Source organism: Suricata suricatta, chromosome 3 (assembly GCF_006229205.1).
Source record: "Suricata suricatta isolate VVHF042 chromosome 3, meerkat_22Aug2017_6uvM2_HiC, whole genome shotgun sequence".
Taxonomy (NCBI): Eukaryota; Metazoa; Chordata; class Mammalia; order Carnivora; family Herpestidae; genus Suricata; species Suricata suricatta.
Genome location: NC_043702.1, coordinates 129,992,145 through 130,011,494, shown reverse-complemented (window position 1 = coordinate 130,011,494; position 19,350 = coordinate 129,992,145). Strand labels below are relative to the sequence as shown.

General features: G+C 39.4%; 1 protein-coding gene and 1 long non-coding RNA gene across 3 annotated transcripts in view; one reads left to right on the top strand and one right to left on the bottom strand.

Moving 5' to 3' along the window:
* Window positions 1–4,403: 4,403 nt before the first annotated feature.
* Window positions 4,404–10,549, bottom strand: LOC115288134. The gene is made up of 3 exons (XR_003906822.1): window positions 10,496–10,549; window positions 4,803–5,044; window positions 4,404–4,721 (listed from the first exon to the last, which is right to left on the bottom strand). It is a non-coding gene; the product is annotated as an uncharacterized LOC115288134 (long non-coding RNA).
* Window positions 9,410–19,350, top strand: part of PRG4 (proteoglycan 4) — a 15,782-nt gene continuing 5,841 nt past the window's right edge. The window contains exons 1-6 of one of the 2 annotated variants that reach the window (XM_029935179.1): window positions 9,410–9,497; window positions 11,941–12,063; window positions 13,320–13,439; window positions 16,068–16,214; window positions 16,731–16,853; window positions 18,279–19,350. The exon at window positions 18,279–19,350 is cut by the window's right edge and continues 1,304 nt beyond it. In XM_029935179.1, coding sequence (XP_029791039.1) covers window positions 9,425–9,497; window positions 11,941–12,063; window positions 13,320–13,439; window positions 16,068–16,214; window positions 16,731–16,853; window positions 18,279–19,350 — 1,658 coding nt within the window. In that variant the 5' untranslated portion in view covers window positions 9,410–9,424. The remainder of the gene's footprint in view (window positions 9,498–11,940; window positions 12,064–13,319; window positions 13,440–16,067; window positions 16,215–16,730; window positions 16,854–18,278) is intronic. The other variant, XM_029935180.1, reaches the window with a different exon arrangement.

The window sequence follows — 19,350 nt, the reverse complement described above, 5'->3', positions numbered from 1 at the left end:
ATTACATTGCACTAGAGTTTGTCTACTTTCTCATGTGAAACTAATTTTTTAGAATCCCAAACAGAACCATAAAATAGTTCAATTAGCTTTGCAAAACTTTTACACAACTCCAATTTTAGTTTTACTGGCCTTCATATAAATTACTGGACTCTCTTCCTCTCTGGTGTGCCTACCTGCCTTCCACCGGATGCCAGATAGACCATTCTGTGCAAGGCATGTCATCTATTTACATCAAGACTTATCTTTTTCTGGCTTCCACTTCTTTCCTCCCCAAGTCTCCCACATTCCTCTTCTAGAAGAAGCATGAAAGAGATAAAGGGTGGCAGGAAATAAATTAGTTTTGGGCTACTTGCTTCAACTTGACCTTTTGTGTTCACCTGTTGACTTTCATATCTAGCTATATACTCTGCAATAAGAAGAGAGAGAGAGGGAAAAAAAAGAACCAAAGCAGACAGCAGTGTCCATTTCAATGCCAGGAAGAGCTGACTGTAAGTTTTTTGAGCTCTGGGATCATTCACTGAAAGATTCCTGCAGAAGTCCACTGTTTCCCAGCACTGTTCCATACCTCACTGTTTTCCAAGGCCAGGGGTCACATCTTCAGTTAGGTCTCATTTCTACAAATACATACTGTCAGATGGGAGAATAAACAAGGAGTGTGTATCTAAGTACTAACTCATTTCCAATGTTGGGAGGGAAAAATGAAATTTAAAAATTCTTGCCCATTATTCTAAGGACAACTTCACATTTAAATTCAATTTGATATTTTATCACACACTTCTTGTGTGCACGTTCTTTGCTAGATGCTGGGGATACAAATGTGTATGAGATCATTTCTCTGCCATTGATGAATCTGTAATATAGATGGTAAGATAATTTCACAATCGTTATAAAAAGTCATAAAGATATTCTCACTGCCATTTATTTTAAAGGTACAGATCAACATAAACTGCATAAAAAAGGACTTTATTATAGCATTAATCATAAGCAAAAGAACTTGAAACAACTTGTGTAGAGGTCAATAGCACAGTATATAAAGATTGAAATGAAATATTAACATTTAAAATAATAATTGTGAAGACCAAACAGCCATTTTTTATAATAGTTTATTGTCAAATTGGTTTCCATATAACACACAGTGCTTATCCCCACAAGTGCCCCCCACCATGACCATCACCCCCTCCCTTCCTCCCCCTCCCCTTTCAGTCCATGGTTCATCTTCAGTATTCAGTAGTCTCCCTTGATCTGTGTCCCTCACTCTTCCCCGCTCTCTTTCCCCCTTCCTCTCCCCATGGTCCCCTGCTAGGTCTGTCCTGTTAGACCTATGAATGCAAACATATGGTATCTATCCTTCTCTGCCTGACTTATTTCACTTAGTATGACACCCTCAAGGTCCATCCACTTTCCTACAAATGGCCATATTTCATTCTTCCTCATTGCCATGTGATACTCCATTGTATATATATATATACCACATCTTCTTGATCCACTCATCAGGTGATGGACATTTAGGCTCTTTCCACGTTTGGCTATTGTAGAAAGTGCCGCTATGAACATTGGGGTACATGTGCTCCTAATGCATCAGCACTTCTTTATCCCTTGGGTAAATCCCTAGCAGTGCTATTGCTGGGTCTAGGGGAGTTCTAACGATAGTTTTTTGAGGAGTCTCCACACTGTTTTCCAGAGCGGCTGCACCAGTTTACATTGCCACCAACAGTGAAGGAGGGTGCCCGTCTCTCCACACCCTCACCAGCATCTATAGTCTTTTGATTTGTTTATTTTAGTGACTCTGACCGGTGTGAGGTGGTATCTCAGTATGGTTTTGATTTGAATTTCCCTGATGATGAGTGACACTGAGCATTGTTTCATGTGCCTGTTGGCCATCTGGATGTCCTCTTTGGAAAAGTGTCTATTTTATTTTTAAGTAATCTCCACTCCCAGCATGAAGCTCAAACTCACAACCCTGAGATCAAGAGTCGTATTTTGCATTGACTGGGCCAGCCAGGTGCCCCTCCACCCCTTTACTCTTGGGATCTACTTGATATACAAAGAACCCACGGGTCCCTCATTCCTAGTCCAAGGGAAAGGCAGAACAAGGACTAACATTAGCAATAACATTTATTTATTAATTCACTCAATCAACATCTTTGGAGCCCCCAGGGATGTAAAGATCCTCTGGTGTTGAATTTAATGAGGGATCAGCAAAAAGGATGGAGGGAGGGGAGAAATGTTGAGTTTTATTTTAAACTTCTGATTGTGTTTCCCATATCAGACTTAATACAAATACTTCATAGGAGCAAGTCATTGCAAATATCTTGCTTCTTAATCCTTTTGACAGAAATTAGCTACCACTGCAGGGAAAGGGGTTTTACAAGGATGATTATGCAATGTTGTACAATCAGCCAAAACGACATGATATTCAATACCTTTGAAGAGCCTGGTGTTCCTGCTTTGGAATGACTCAATGAAATGTCTTCCACATTGTCTCTTGGGAGACCTCCCTCCTGTCCCACCTATCTGTGGTTCTTCCACCACACCCAGGCTTTGCGCCCACTCTCTGAATTTCCCGTTTCCCAAGCATTTGTCACCCAGAGTTATTATAGCACCCCGATTCACTTTCATACCCTTAAATAGTTATGTGGAAGTTAGTCATGTTGTTAGCTACTGGAAAATAAACTTGTAATGATTTTGTCTGAACTGTCACACAGTATGTTTCCTTGGCATCTGGAATCCAAGTAAGGTAGACTGAAATGAGCACAACACTACAGTGAGAAGAGCTAGAAAACAGAGACACGAAGGCAAAGTGGCCATTAGGAGAAGGACATTAAACTTAATATTGATTTGAAGGAACAAATATCAATACCAATGATGTACAAAAAGAAATTATGCCAGCTGTAAAAAAAGATTACAGAATGAGTAAGATGTAAGCTTTCTGGATCCTTAAGAAGCTTCTGACCTAGTGAGAAAGATGGATTTTAAGTGTGAAATTCCCATTGAGAAATACAAACATAGTAAGGTAGGAGCACAAAGAAAATACTTATTCACCCTGCATGTTATCAACACGTGGGTCATGGAACTGGTTAAAATCATGGGCTTTGTAGTCAGATGGGCCTGGGTTAAAATACTTACCATCTTTGTCTAGTTTTGTGTTCTTAAGCAAGTTACTGTCTCATAGGTAAAATGGGTTTAATACTAATACTAATACTTATCTCATAAAATCACTTGTGAGGCTCAATAAACTCATTCACATGTGCCATACATTTACATGCAACACATTCCCTATTATTATTAGGACACTAAAATAGTCCACTAGAAAAAGCCTATATTAGGATGACTATAAGGTCATTTTTTTGTCTTCTATATTCAGTTCCATGCAAGAAGAAGTCAGATTATCCAGGGCTAAAAAACAAAACAGGCAAGAAGAATGAAAAAGAGAGCTATATCATTTTGCCAGTGATCATGGTCTTTGTCTTATTGCCCCTGTTCACAGCCATACAAGACTGCAGATCCAGATTACATGTCGTCATCACCCTTCTGTGAAGAATTCCTTGGAGGAAGCTGGCACTTTCTCATCCCAGGTCCCATAGCCACTTTGTCTACAGCTCTTGAATGGCAACCATCCCACAATCATAATACCCCCAATTTATTGAGCACATATCACAATTGTTCAACATAGTTCTTTCTTATCTCTGATGCATCTCTGCAGTGCCAAATAATAATAGGAATTATTGCTACTACTCTGCAGAGGGAAAACTGAGGACTTGATAAGACAAGAAAATTAGATAAGTAGAAAATACTGAGGCTAAGATTTGAACAATGGTCTGGCTGATGCCAAAGCCCAATCTTAGTGGTTCGCCACGTTGCCTCCTCCTTTTCACATGTTACTTAAACTATTGATTTAAATGTCTGACTCCCTGAGCAAAATCTCTTAGGGACCAGAGGCTCTCTCTTGCACATGCACATATCTCTAGCAATTTATACTAGAGCTGACATGTAGTGAGCACTTTTTGCTCACCAAAAGAATTGAATGAATGAATGAACAAATAAACAAATAAACGCTTATTCTTAGAACAGTCAAAAGAGGCAGCACATCTCCGTTCATGTGTCAATGGCCTCAACAGGGATCATGTTATTGGTCTTGTGATTTTGCTAAATTCATTAGTTTTTCAAGTTCTTTTTGCAGATTCCTTAGGATTTTCTACATACACAATTATGTCATCTAGGGGCAAAAATAGCTTACTTCTCCCTTCCCGATATCAATAGTTTATCACCAAGAGTCCATTCTTTACGTTGCTGTACAGTATACAAATCAACTTTTAGAATATAGCCCTTTAAATAGCTGGAAATTTCCTAAGGTTTCTATGTGAGGGTAGCTGCTGTAATTAAAAGACCCCAAATTAGAGTTGTCCAAATAAAATGAAGTTTTATTTGCTTTTATGCAACTCTCCTGACTAGTCCAGAGAAAGGGAGTGCCTGTAAGTTCCATTAATGGTGCTCTTCCCAGGCGGCCATTCCTGTCTGCAGAATGAAGGCTGGGCTCTGAAGTCTGCCCTCCAGTCTGCAGGAACGGAGGAAAACAGGAAGTCCAGATGAAGTGATTCTCTGCTGGGAAAGCAGCAGAGGCTGTACATATCTCGTCTACTCACATCTCATAGGAGGAAATGCCTCATCTGGCCACACATTATTGCGGAGGAAGCTGGGCAATGTAACCTCCCGCTGGGCAGCTAGAAAAAAGTACAAAAGATCAGGAGCAATTATGAGACTGCCACACCCTTCCAGAGCTAATGCAATAATACTTTTCTTACCTAATGGTCAGATCTTGGCTCGACATTCAGAAAAAAAGCCACAACGCTTTCCAGTATGTGAAAATGCCATGAACAGAACATACAGAGGTAGTCCCCAAATCCTGGTCACTGTTCCATGTGAAAAGAGAGGAGTTATTCCACTTCTAGAGCGCTCTAACAGCACTGTGAGCAAAATGGGGGCAGTAAAGAGCAAGACTGCATCTGTGGTTTTCCCCTGGCATGCTTCAGTTTTTCCTAGGCTGCTGCTGGAAGAAAATGAAACACATCAAAGATGTGGAAAGATGGAGAGAAGCCACTAGGTACAGACACATTGGTTACAGGGCAAAGTGCTGGCTAATGGCAGGGATGGAGACAGCACACCAAGGAGAAGGCACAACAGTCTGGGGTAATTTAATGCAGCGCAGATATCCCTAAGCATACTGGAGTGTTCTCTGAAGGTGTCGCTGTGTTGCTGCCAGGACAGAGACTGGCATTTGTGAGGAGGAGCTGTGTGGAGGTCACCTCTAGAAGATGAGTATCGGCCCCAATATTATTTATGTCCTCCATCTCTCTTCACTCTCCTTTCCCTATCTCCCCACCAAAAACTAGTCCTAGGATACTTTTCATTCCAATTAAATGTGTTTTAAGTGACCATTAAAAAACTACCTTTAATGAGAAGAAACCTCAAAGCGGGTACCTATAACCAATGAAATGATTGCTATGTGATCAGTAAGGAGGGTTAAATGGCCCAATATTCACAGAATGATGCAGTTAGTCTACATTATAAAGATATATTTAGTAAATAAAATTAAAATGCCTCTGTGCCTTGAAGGCAGACTTTACTTACCCAAATAGCCTCATTACCCAATGGCATTATGCAAATCAGGTATTTATAAGTTGGACATTTAATAAACAGTTTTCATTCTTTTCCATACTTTGTTATGCAGAGAAAATATATTTGATGAAAATGAGAGTGTGTTAATGGATATGTTTAAAGGTATTAATGGTCACAATTGTGTGTGTGTGTGTGTGTGTGTGTGTGTGTTTTGTTTTATTTTCAGTTTTCCAAATTTAGAATAGAACCTGGTCTTCAGAACAAGTGTACTAGAGCAGATTTTTCAATCATATTAAGAATATCATTTGCCAAAAAAAAAGAATATCATTTGCCATCATTATAAGAATTTGTCCAAGGAAGGAAAGTGGTAGCATGGAAAGTTTTAAAAGGCAATAATCAGAAAGCAGTTTATATTTGTTTTAAGAATATGTGTCTGTGTGTCTATGTATATCTAATGTTCTTGGTATTCCCAGAATTTTGAACAACTAACAAGGGAACACTGTAAAGGTCTGACTTGAAAAAGTTACAAAGCTTCTAGTTCCCTTCCCCCTCTTGATCTCAGTAAAACTCAGCGGAGAACTTGGTTCTGTTCTAGCCAACAGGATCCTTTGTACCTCTACTCTGCAATGATTAGTGATTTTAAGGAGCGGAAAGTATCTTTAGCCAGCTTCAGCCCCAAAGGGGGAGTCTACCAGAAAGATTCAGAGCAAGGAGGCATCTGGGAATCAGGAACAAGGAGTAACCAAGACTAGAGCTCTTTCATTTGAACCTCTTGATTCTTAAGGATTTTTTCCACTTCTTCAGCTCATGGACAGAAGCTTACATGTTACAGGCCTACATAGACAAACTTGCCATCTCCAAATCACAGTTCCAAATTTCCAGAACAGGAAACCATATTGGCACAATTTATTTCAGTTTTCCACTCCTCATCTTACCGGCTACAGTTGTTGGGGCAAAAATCACACGTGTAAAAGTGGCTAAAAGGGAAATACCCCTGCAGATGGAGAGGCAGTTCCCAGAGGAAGGAGATTACTTAGAAGTGAACAGATAGTCTCTAAGTTGTCTTTTTACATTATATATTTAGCCTAAAATAAGTATTGTGGGAAGAAAAGAGATGTTTATATTAAAACCCCTGTCTTGGGGCACCTGGGTGGCTCAGTCAGTTAAGTGTTCAGCTTCGGCTCAGGTCATGATCTCACAGTTTGTGGTTTCGAGCCCCGCATCGGGCTCTGTGCTGACAGCTAGCTCAGAGCCTGGAGCCTGCTTCAGATTCTGTGTCTCCCTCTCTCTCTGACCCTCCCCCTGCTCGTGCACTGTCTCTCTCGGTATCTCAAAAATAAATGAAAAACATAAAAAAAATTAAATAAATAAAACCCCTGTCTTAACAAAGGTCACAATCTCATAAACACACCTGTACACATGAAGGAATAAAAGCTAGTGCTATCGTTAGGTACTAAGTGATGGTTTTGATCAAAAGAAGCTGATTATAGTAGAAATATGAGGGAATTTAAATGAAGAGACTTGGGTTCAAATCTTGGCTTTGGCTCCTACTCCTCATGTATCCTCCATGAGTCACAGATTTTTTCATTTTTGAGTCTTCATTTTATTTGTAAAGTGTGGAGGATTATATTTAACTCAAAGGCATCTTTTGATACTCCAATGCAGTGCCTACCAAATATCTAGCACACAGCAGAACACCACAGTTTGATTCAACGAGCTCATGTTAAACACACGACCTTGGTGAAGCAAGGGCATTGGAAGGCAAGGGCATTGGTTGTCCTTGGGGAAACCGCAGTCTGCGGGAGTGAGATTGTGGGGGGTGGGGTTGTTGGGAAGGAGACAGATGAACAGAATATTGCAGTGAAAGGTAGTACATTTGTTGACTATGATTCTCAATGTGGTTGGGCTTAATCTAGGACAGCTTCAGGGAGGTACTCGGACACAAGCTCCGCCTTATGTAGGTAGATAGGATTTTAACAGGAACGTTTCCTATCAAACTGAGGTAAAGCCTTGAGCGGAACTGACAAAGCTCCACCTGGTAATAGTTCACATTTTCGGTGGTAAGGAAACTAAATTAGTAATTTAAAAGACCTTTCCCCAAGTGCCTGGGTGGCTCAGTCGGTTAAGCCTCTGGCTTCGGCTCAGGTCAGATCTCACGTTCGTGGGTTCGAGCCCCGCGTCAGGCTCTGAGCTAGCTGTCAGCACAGAGCCTGGAGCCTACTTCCGGTTCTGTGTCTCCCTCTCTCTCTGCCCCTCCCCCTCTCATACTCTGTCTCTCTCTGTATCAAAAATAAATAAAATATTAAAAGTAAAATAAAAGACCTTTCCCCAAACATTGCTGTGCTTATATAAAAAGGCTAAGGGAGATGGATACAGTGGGTTTTGTTTTTGCTTTTTTTAATATAACTTATTGTCAAGTTAGCTAACATACAGTGTATATCGTGTGCTCTTGGTTTTGGGGGTAGGTTTCCGTGATTCATGGCTTACATTCAACACCCAGTGCTCATCCCAACAAGGGCCCTCCTCAGTGCCCATCACCCATTTTCGCCTCTCCCACCCACCCCTGTTTGTTCTCTGTGTGTCAGAACCTCTTACCCTACAGCTTTGAAGGAGGTTTTTACATGGTGAAGGAAGCTACAAAATCCACTCTTGCAGACCATCCACCGGGAGGCAATTAAGAGCCTATTTTCTGTGCTCAGTGAAAGTGAAAATACTCAAGAAAAGCAATGTACATTTGATTTAATAGTGTAAGTTAACAAAAGTTGTGCCACAAACTAACAGTAGATAAGTTTCAAAATCACTCTTTGCTAGACTTAACTGGGGGAAGAAGGGGAAGAAAGAAGTGATACCCACTTTTGACTATTTAGAATCTGCTGCAGTCAAAAGTTGCCAGGACTATTTACCATCTCAGAACAATTTGTTCATTTCACTCAGAAATTAGAAGTGTGTTTTGGCCAATAATCCTAAATTTATTTTGTAGTAGTCATTTTTCTTAATGGAAGTGTTTTCCAGATGTTGCCTAAGTCTAGTTGTCTGGGCCCTCTTCCAACTAATGAGGAAAGTTTGATTTCATAGCGTTGTCACTGTTGATTCTGTCTAACCTTTGGACTAATTGGTTCATCCCAATATATTTGCACTGATATATAAGACTTCCAGGACATTGGAAAAACTCATTACTGCTTTTACCGGTAAGTGTCAAAGTTAACTTGCTTTGTGGAATTAAATGTGTTTTCAATCCAATAGGGCTATGCTTTACTAAAGGAGTTTGAGAACAATTTTTAAGGACAGGAGTAGGAAAGTTTCGAAAAGGATCACAGCTTTGCAATACACCTGTTGGAAGCTTACAAATTTATATGGACAGTTAAGGGAAAGTTGAAACGATCACTCCTATGTTTGTTAAATTAAATTTTACTGAAGCTGGTTATTTTTTCCCCCAAGCTGGGATTTAAACCTTGCACTGTAAGTATATATCATAATTTAAATAGGGGTTTGAGACAAGGCTGTTTTCTATTTGGGGGAATTATAAAGTATTAACGTGGACTATAACATGACTGAGATGATGACTCACTGATTTCTCCAGCATAAGATTGACTCTATTTGTTAAATATTGGTGAAATATTTACAATAACCTTACGGCTGGTTATCTTTCTCAGTCTTGATTCAAGAGTGAGTGGTTTTATTGTTAAATCGCATTTTAAAAGTTACCGAAACACTGTAAGTAACATTGGCTTAAATTAGTGGTGAGATAAAGAGAAGTTTTCTGATTTTTGTTTTTATTTTCAGTGAGGTCTCGTATCTGGAAACAGACATGGAGTGGAAAATACTTCCCATGTACTTGCTGCTGCTTTCTGTTTTCTTGATTCAGCAAGTTTCTTCTCAAGGTACCTTAACCATCGAAAAGACTTATTTAACAACTGTACCTAATCATTCCGTTTTGACTATTATGACAACAAAAGAAATAGATTTCTAAAAGTGTACACTTGTTTGAGTTTAATGTATAATATAATTTTAAAATTATGTAAAGCATATGTAACATATTTCTAAGCATTTTGGAGTTCTTCTTCTTATGTCTTATGAAGGCTTTCAAGTTTGGAGCTTTTCTATGGACTAATTTTTGTACTCATTTTTATGATGATTCCAAAGTTAAAAACAACATAGACACATGAAAAAACTATGCTAGTGTGATAGAATATCATCAGATGAACTAAAAAGAACAATGTTTAAATGTAATTTTTGCCTCCATGTTTATAATACATTGAATGAGTCTTTTCCACGGTACAGTGAGCATTGGCAGAGATTTACATGGCCTTGGATTAATTTCGAAAGGCGTCTGTTTCTTACAAGGACAATTCATCCAGGAATGGACTTATACTTGTGAGAATGTCATCTTGTATTATAATATTGAACTATTCACAGTCCTCTAAAAACAGTTGTCTTGAATGAACAGTTCTTGTCATTCACGTTTAGAGAATGTTAAGATATATCCAATGTAATCACCTTAGCAAAAGTCTCTAGCGTGTGATCAAAATTGATCAATGACAATAATACCAAACATTGGATTTCCATGTCCTTTTTTTTTTTTTTTGATAAGCAATACCTGAGAGAAGAAAAATCAAGGTGCATGATTGTTATGGTGAAATTACATTTATAAAATAGACATTTCCAGGAAAATAGTTAAAATTCCCATAGACCTAAGTATGAGAGATAACTGCCTGCCATGGACATAGTTTCAGAATCACTTAGACAAGATGGAAAAACACATGGACTCAAACGTGAACATTTAATAAGGCATCAGGGCCTTTACGCTATCTCGAGACTCCTCTGCTGTCTTGTGATAGCATTACAAGGCTCACAAAACTGAGAGCATTTCCTAACTTACCTTTCCTCTGGAGTAAGATCAGCTGTTTTCCAAAATGGTTTTACTTCCCTGTAAATGAATGAATTTAAAATTAGCTCTTAAAATTCACAGTGGCAATAGTAGGATAATAATTTAGTCTATGAAAATAAACTTTCCCCATAAAGATAATTGATTTCCTCATTCAGAAATCTGCAAACCAGGAAAGAATAGACTTTAATGTTGTGTTGTCTGCTTTTTCTCGCCTTCTCAACTTTTTATTCTCCTTTTCCCTTATATATAATATATGTATTTATATACATACACTATATATGCATCTTTGTATGTATTGTGCACATACGTACCCAAAAGGTCATGAAAATTGTCCTAATATTAACTATTTTGTTTGCATGTGAAGACTTTGTTTCCCAGACTGATTATTTTGAGATTTTTTTCAGTGTGTTTCAATGTCCTTCTATGGATTTAGGACATTGCACCTGCCAATTTCTATTCCAGAGACAGATTCGATTTTTACATTTTTGTGGTTATCTCTAAGGAAGGTGTTTTCCAAATAATTTTTAAAAATATATCCAGGGATAGCTATGCTTTTATTCGCATTTCTGTTTTGATTCACCCAGAATAACTGTGATCTTTATATTCATGCCCAGATGCTATTTGAACAGTTATTTATGTTGTATTCTCTGTAGCTGTGGTTGTGAACATCTGACTTCCTCACCATTTAAAGACTGGTTATCCTCACCAATAAAAGGAGGAGGAAGCCTAGGGAAGTTGTTCCTAGCCTAACCAGCTGGTTTTAAGCTCAACATGATGGAAGAGAGGCAATGTGATTGGGTGGGAAAAGTGTTGGCTTTAGAACCGGATATGTGAGGGTTCACATCCAGGTGACCATGTAACTTATTATCCAAATCAAGATACTTTGGAGAGTGAAAGAGGTCAATGTGAATAATCTGTAGGTAATACATATTTATTACAGGTATTATAGGTAACACAATTTATGTATAATACATATCCTGGAACCATTAACTAGCCAGGTATCCTTGAGCTCATACTCTCCTAGTAGCATTTTCATAAACATTAGAGATAACATATGACTGAGTGCACAGCACAGAGACACAGAGATGCTCAATAAATGTCACCTAGTCATCATTTTAGCAGCAGCCTCAGTAGAGCTGTGGCTGCTCTCCCCCGATCCCCCTGCCACCGGAATATCACCCTCTTCATGAAAGGCCATTAACTTTGCCTGGTTTTCAAAAGTGTATTTATCTTCTCAATCTGGTGAAGAATGAAGTGACATGATCGAGGTCACATAAGAGATAAGGCAAAGATCACCTGGACCTATTGCTAACCATCATTCCCAACCTTTTCCAATTGATAAAATTCTCCCTGACCAAACGGCTCTGTCCTCATTAGACCTCTTCCTTTCTGTAAAGTGGTTTGGCCATGTTCACCCTAGTATTGTATAATTTTAGATTTACCAAGCTGTGCAGGGAGATGTGGGGAAGGGTATTCTAGAGATGCCACCTGCAACTGTGATTATAACTGTCAACACTACATGGAGTGCTGCCCTGATTTCAAGAAAGTCTGCACTGTGGGTAAGTCCTGACAGCTAGTGTCTCCCCTGTCAAGCAGCACTGTTCTGTGAGTCCCTTTGCAGCCCCTTTCAGCGCTGTTTCCACATTACTGCGCTTCTTTTCGCTTAAATGCCTTTCCCTTCCTTGCATAAATGTTGCAGCGTGCTGTACTTCAGGATGGTGTCAAAGCTCGTGACTCTGGAGGGAGGGCGGAGGAGGAGCGCCTGAACTCTGTCAGGTGCACAAGGTTATTGACTAGTCCCACGTAAAATATCTTGTTTTAAATAGAGAATACTATGACTTAGGAGTCATTAAGCAAATAGTAATAAGTAATATTCACTTACCAGTCAGAGATATAATGACTTAGTGATGGTCCTTCAATAGCTTCATCAAAAGAATCCATTGACATAAAATAATCTTATCTACTGTTTGACTTTTTGATATGAATATGTTTCTTAATTACCTGAAAATAAATCACTTTAAGTACAAAGCATTAATATCTAATGAGGAACTTCAGTTAAAACCCAAAAGGGTCTGAATTTTAAATGATGAGTGGTATTTCACTTGAATGCATTTTAGCTCATTTTGTTAACACAGGGGCATTTTATATCCAATTTATGAAAATTATAGTTAAAAGTGGTTCAAAGTTATGTTTACTTTAGAATTTGTATGTGAAGTTGATGAATATATTGCTGTATAGTTATGTGTTTTGAGGGTAATCATTTTAAATAGGCTAAAGTTATTGTGCCTCCAGCCAAGGCTTATTCTGAAATGAGTAGGTATAATCCATGCCATGGGATTAGGCTGACATCTTTCAATGCTACATGTTGCCCAGTTTGTCATAATAAAAGTCTGCATTTTAAATGATTTTTGAGCCTAAAGAGTGACCTATCTATAGTAAGCCAGCTCTTTGGAATATTGTTGTAGGATCTAAACATTCATTTAATAAACATCTATTACAAAGCCATGGTGTCAGGTGAAGAGGACGGGGGGGTTTCATATGAAGGGTTCCCACCTTCCCATTGTCCATACGTGAAATAACTCAGACAGCACTGGGGTGTCTCTTAGAGTCTTGAAAGGCAAAAGAAGCTTCTCTGAGGCACCATATTTCTTTCTTGACTTCTCCACTTAGAAAACCATGTATTTTTCAAATCCAAACAAAGACTCAGAAATGCACTTTGGGAACTTGAGGCAGCTATAAGGTGGGAAATGGCTATCATTATATGGGCATGGCTGCATCATCAATAATCTATAATGTTTTGTTTTGCTCTGGATAGAGCTTTCCTGTAAAGGCCGCTGCTTCGAGTCCTTTGCAAGAGGGAGGGAGTGTGACTGTGACTCAGAATGTAAGAAGTATGGCAAGTGCTGTTCCGATTATGGGGATTTTTGTGAAAAAGGTAAGCATCATGGTACCAATCAGTGCCTCTCAGTACAGCCAGATCTATGCACCTACCTTAGCTTTGCTGATAATGTCCAATATGCATTCCATCTAAGGACTTGATTTTACTAACACAAGCCATTGCATATTAATTTTGCTTCACCAAGATGAATTAATGAAGGAAAGCTTCTTCCAACAGCACTGCCTGGCTCCACCAGTCTCCAGGAGCACCCAGAGATCAGTGGTTGAGGAATAGAGAGGACAGGGGCTGAGTGCGCATACTTTTCCTCAGGTGTGGTTCAATTTCAGGTGAAATTAACAGTAACCACCTCCAGGATTTCTTGTCTCCCCCTAATGGCGCTGACCCAACAGCCAGTGGTCCTTTGAGTTAGCTGTGCTTTGGGCTTCAGGGATTTTGAGTGTATACTGAAGGACAAAATGAGACTTTCAGCTTCTATAAACTAGTAAAGTTAGGAGTTCAATTAAAGACACTAAATATATAGGCAACCCTGCCAAGAAGTTGATAACCATCTGTTGTATGTCCCTTCCCATCTCTGGAGCCCATGGTTGTCCCTAGCTAAATCCCTGTATGTCATAGAGTCAATGAAAAGTGATATTTTTCCATTTTAAAATCATCTTCTCTGGTTACAGGTCCTGGAGAAGTAATCTGAGAGTATAATAAAACTCTTCATATTTTCCAAAACCATTTAAGAAATATTTAAATAATGAATTCCTTTCTTTACCAAATGTTTATTCTTAAGTTCTACCTTGTTGAAACAACAATATTTGTGGAGGTAAAAGTGAAAATAAGCATTGATTGCATAATCTTATCATTTTATTTAAACAAGACTGGACATCCTGCGTCTTTTGGACAGTGGAGAAATAGGGTAAAAAACTGTTAATCAGCATAATTGATGGATATTTAACTGTTCAATGTTTTCATTGGAAAGCAGTCCAAAAATGATGGAGACAACACCCTCATAATAAAAAAACTCAAGAGTGTGGGGTTCCTGCAGCTTTCAGAAGGATCCAGGATGAAGGATACGTGTTTGCTCATTGCCCTGATAATGGTTTTGGCTGTGAGACAAAAAACTTAAGAATTTATTTTAGGCAGAAGATGAGTGGGAAGGGATGTTGGGTAGAGAGTGATGAAGCATTGAAAGAACATGTTGAAAACCATGCTTTATGCTACTAGGTGCTGGGTCAGATCACCTGAGGTTTAAGCAGAACTCAACAACAATAAAATTGATGAAGGTCATGCTTCATTTAAAGAATTCACAAAGATAGTCAGGGTCTCACCTGAAAATAATGGAACTGCCCTGGGATTGAATACTTATTTTTTACAAGTAGCAACCAAATTGTCTGATGACACAGCCTCTTAGTTGTTTCGGGATTGCTGTAGATACAGCTGGTAGGCATCTATATATCTCAAAATCATAGCGTTTCAAGAACTGAAAAGAAGTTGTTTGGACTCCAACAAGCCAGTATATGGTAGAACTGTTTCTCAAAGTGAGCTGTTTGGGGGAAGACAGAGGAAAGTTTGTGGTCATCAGCTCTTGGGAGACCGCATGGGCAAGAGTTCCTAGGATGTTTATAGTCAGAGCAGATTTATCACAACTACCTCTACCCAAAGCATCTCCATTGTTCTTCACTTTCTTATCTTTCAGAAGTCCCTCTCCTTTTCTTCTGGTTCCTAATGATCAAAACATATCCCTTGTTTTCTCTTCTAGACACAGAAAGGGTAGGAAGATAGGTGAGAAAAGGTTTCAAAGACACATACCATATCATTAACAGTTGTTTAACTTGGGGAAGGGCTACACATTTTAAGAAAAGCATAATGTGAAGGTGTGAACTTTTTACAAGACTAAATATTCATGTACAGCTTTTGTAATTAAAAGAACAAAGGTGGATTGGCACCATTTAATTCAATGAATATAAAAATAGGACAAATGTATTTATTATATTTTTCTTCTCAAGAGCACAAATACCTGTCATTCACATGCAGTAATTATTTCTACCATCATAGAAGATTGGCATAAGGAATGGAGTTGACTGAGTCAAGTATTTTTTTTCTTGAGAGAGAGAGAGAGAGAGAGAGAGAGAGACAGAGAGAGGAGAGATTGGGAGAATCTTAAGCAGGCTCCATGCTCAGTGTGGAGTCTGCTGCGAGGCTGATCCTATGACCCTGGGATCATGCCCTCAGCTGAAATCAAGAATCTGATGCTCAACTGACTGAGCCACCCTGCTGCCCCTAGAGTCAAGTATTTATAGGCAGGGAAATGCCTTCAGAAATCATCTAGAATAAATTTCTCAATTTGCAGACCAGAAAACAAAATTCAAAAAGGGTTAACTCATTTGCCCAAGGTCACAAGGGTAGAGCCTTGCAGGGGTAGGATTGGAATTCAGGTTTTCTGACTCCTGACCCTTTGCCCCTTGTCGTAACTTATAACAATTTGAGAAACTATATTTTATAGCAATGCATCCTCAGAATTAATCACTTTGCAGTATAGTTTTAGGCTAAGAGCCTGCCTATGCTGGTTTTCAGCAGCCTCTATTCTTGAAACCAGATGCATCCGTGCCTTTCACAGTTAAGAGTTGCTGATGAATGTCAACAAGATGTTAACTGACTTGTCTTGCTTGGCCTCAGTGCATAATCCCCCATCACCATCTTCAAAGACTGCACCTCCACCTCCAGGAGCATCTCAAACCATCAAATCAACAACAAAACGTTCACCCAAATCACCAAACAAGAAGAAGACTAAGAAAGTTATAGAATCAGAGGAAATAACAGAAGGTAGGAAGATGACAGATGTAATAAAAGGTTTGGAGATAGACTAAGTTGTAGGTGGACTACTTTGAAAAGACTCTTCATAGAATAAAAGAGTCATGTGAGTCATGAAAGCCTCATTACACTTTTTAAAAAATGTGTTTTAAGTCAAAGTTTAACCCAAATTATAAACCCTCAGATATTTATTTTTCTTACAACTGAATCCAGCATGGGTGTAGCTTATAATCAGAAGACAAATATCATTGGGAAAATAAGCCCAGATCTTCTGCAGAGTAATTAGATTCTGTGAGATATGGGGCAAGTGAGAGAAAGTAATATATATCCATAGTATCTGTGATAAGCTTAGCTACCTTGCTTTTAATTGACAAATTTAAAGAGCAGTTGATCATATTACTGATAAGTTAAAAAGCTGAACACGGACATTCGTAGATCAGTCAACAGCATTTTTTTGTTGTATTTGGACTGGCGGTTTTTTGCTTTAAATTGCAGTTGGTGTGATCAACTTTTTTATTTGATTTATAGAACATTCTGTTTCTGAAAATCAAGAGTCTTCTTCCTCCTCTTCCTCTTCCTCTTCAACTATTCGGAAAGTCAAGTCTTCCAAAAATTCAGCTGCTAATAAAGAATTAAAGAAGAAACCCAAAGGTTTGAGCATTGATAAAGATCAAAGACTATATCAATGCCATATTTAAAAATAATTATCTGAAAGCAATGCGTGTTGGTAGAATGGTTTGAGGACATTTCAATATTTGGGGCGTGTATAGATTTGTAAAAATTATTTTAGAAGATACTAATGAGAACTTCCTCTAGGAAACTAGTGCAAAGCAGCTAAGAAAGCACTCTTAAAGCAAAGGAAAAGAAGATGCTATAGCAGCAGTCCTGGAAACACAGGATGGCACCAGAGATGATTATTTATGGTTTTTTATTTTAATTCCTGTCTACCTGATATCATTTTTCTTTCTTTGCTTTCTTCCTCTTTGTTCCTTGTGTTTTTATTTTTCCTATTTTATTTTGCACACATTTATATGCTACTTTAAGTGTTTTAAAATGTTAATCCATTAAAGTCTCATACACATCTCTGGGAAAGGCAATATAAGTATCAACATCTTACAGCTCCTTTTTATTATTTTTTAAATAAATTATATCTCAGATCTGGTTGATTTTTTTTGTAGTAGAGACTGTCCCACAGAGTAGGCTATTACCTCCTAAAAAACGATTCCTTTTGTTCTATTTTTTGTTATTTTCTGAAATAAACATATTCTCTTTGTCCAGGAAATACTAAATTTTGGTTACTAGAGTTTTGAAGAACTCTATTTCCTGGGTAGTTGTTCTTTCCCCTGAAGCCTTTACTCTGGCAGAACAGCCAAATAGTCTTTGAATCATCCAGAGTCTTCCACAAGGGCAACACATGTCTGCTAAACGGTACTCAATCTCAGGGATGAGCTCCTGATGTGCTCTTTGGGCTCTGAACTTCACCTATGGTTGAACAGAAATCCTGCTCAACAGGGCCTTTGGCTGGCATGGCATCCTGATCCCCTCTGCATCCCCTGGGCTGCTGAGTTTAGGCGACCAGAGGGAAGACAGCAGCTAACAGCCGTGTGTATGGAAACAGCTTAGTAAGGACCACTGGGTTGACTGGAACAGATTCCTGGGGTGTAGTTGTAGAGGCTTCCGAGGCCAATTGGTACAGTGAATTTTTAAGATGTTGGAACTATGTTTCCAGGAAGAAGAGCGGGGCACTGAGCAGTGTGAAGAGAAGTGGAGGAAGTGAGAGGCAAAGAACATTAATAGAGACAAATCTGTGTAGTTGATCATGATGGTAATTTCAAGTATAGATTTTTACCTGTGCTTTTCACCCCTCTCATCAATTCCCTAAAATAGGCCAATCAGATAAGTTCATCATTTCCCATTTTACAGTAAATTAATAGACATCTTACAGGTTAGCAATTTGCCCAAGATAAGGCAGTTGATCAGCTATCAACACAGCTAGTTGACAAGGACGAGCTCTTTAGGTCATTATTAAAAAGAAAACTATTCAAAAATTAAAAATGTGTATATATTTTTTTCTAGTAAAAGATAACAAGAAGGAAAGAACTCCTAAAAAGAAACCTACCCCTAAACCACCGGTTGTAGATGAAGATGGAAGCGGACTGGACAATGGTGACGTCAAGCTCACCCCAATTCCTGACATTCCTACCACCCAACGCAATAAAGTTACCACATCTCCCAAGATTACAACAGTCAAACCAACGAATCCTAAACCCAGTCTTCCACCTAATTCTGATATATCCAAAGAGACATCTTTAACAACCAGTAAGGAGACAGCAGTTGAAACTAAAGAGACTTCTTTAACAAATAAACAGACTTCAAGTAGAGACAAAGAGAAGACTACTTCAGCTAAAGAGACACGAAGTACAGAGAAAACATCTGCTAAAGATTTTGTACCCACATCCAAAGCTCCTGCTAAACCTACACCCAAAGCTGAAACTACAACCAAATCCCCTGCTCCTACCACCACTAAGAAACCTGTCCTGACTACCCCCAAAAAGCCTGCACCCACCACCAAAGAGCCTACACCCACTACCCCCAAGAAGCCTGCACCCACCACCAAAGAGCCCACACCCACTACCCCCAAGAAGCCTGCACCCACCACCAAAGAGCCCACACCTACTACCCCCAAGAAGCCTGTACCCACCCCCCCCAAGGAGCCTACACCCATGTCCCCCATGGAGCCTGCACCCACCACCGCCAAGAAGCCTGCTCCCACCACTCCTAAGGAGCCTGCATCCACTACCACCAAAGGGCCTACACCCATGGCCCCCACAGAGCCTGCATCCACTACTCCAAAGGAGCTTGCACCTTCTACCCCCAAGGATCCTGCACCCACTGCCCCCAAGGAAACTGCACCCACAGCGCCCAAGGAGCCTGTACCTACTACCACCAAACAGCCTGTTCCTATTACGATGAAGGAGCCTCCACCTACCACCCCCAAGGAACCCACTCCCACGGCCCCCAAGGAGCCTGCACCCACCACTCCCAAGGAACCTGCACCCACGGCCCCCAAGGAACCTGCACCCACCACTCCCAAGGAACCTGCACCCACGGCCCCCAAGGAACCTGCACCCACAGCCCCCAAGGAGCC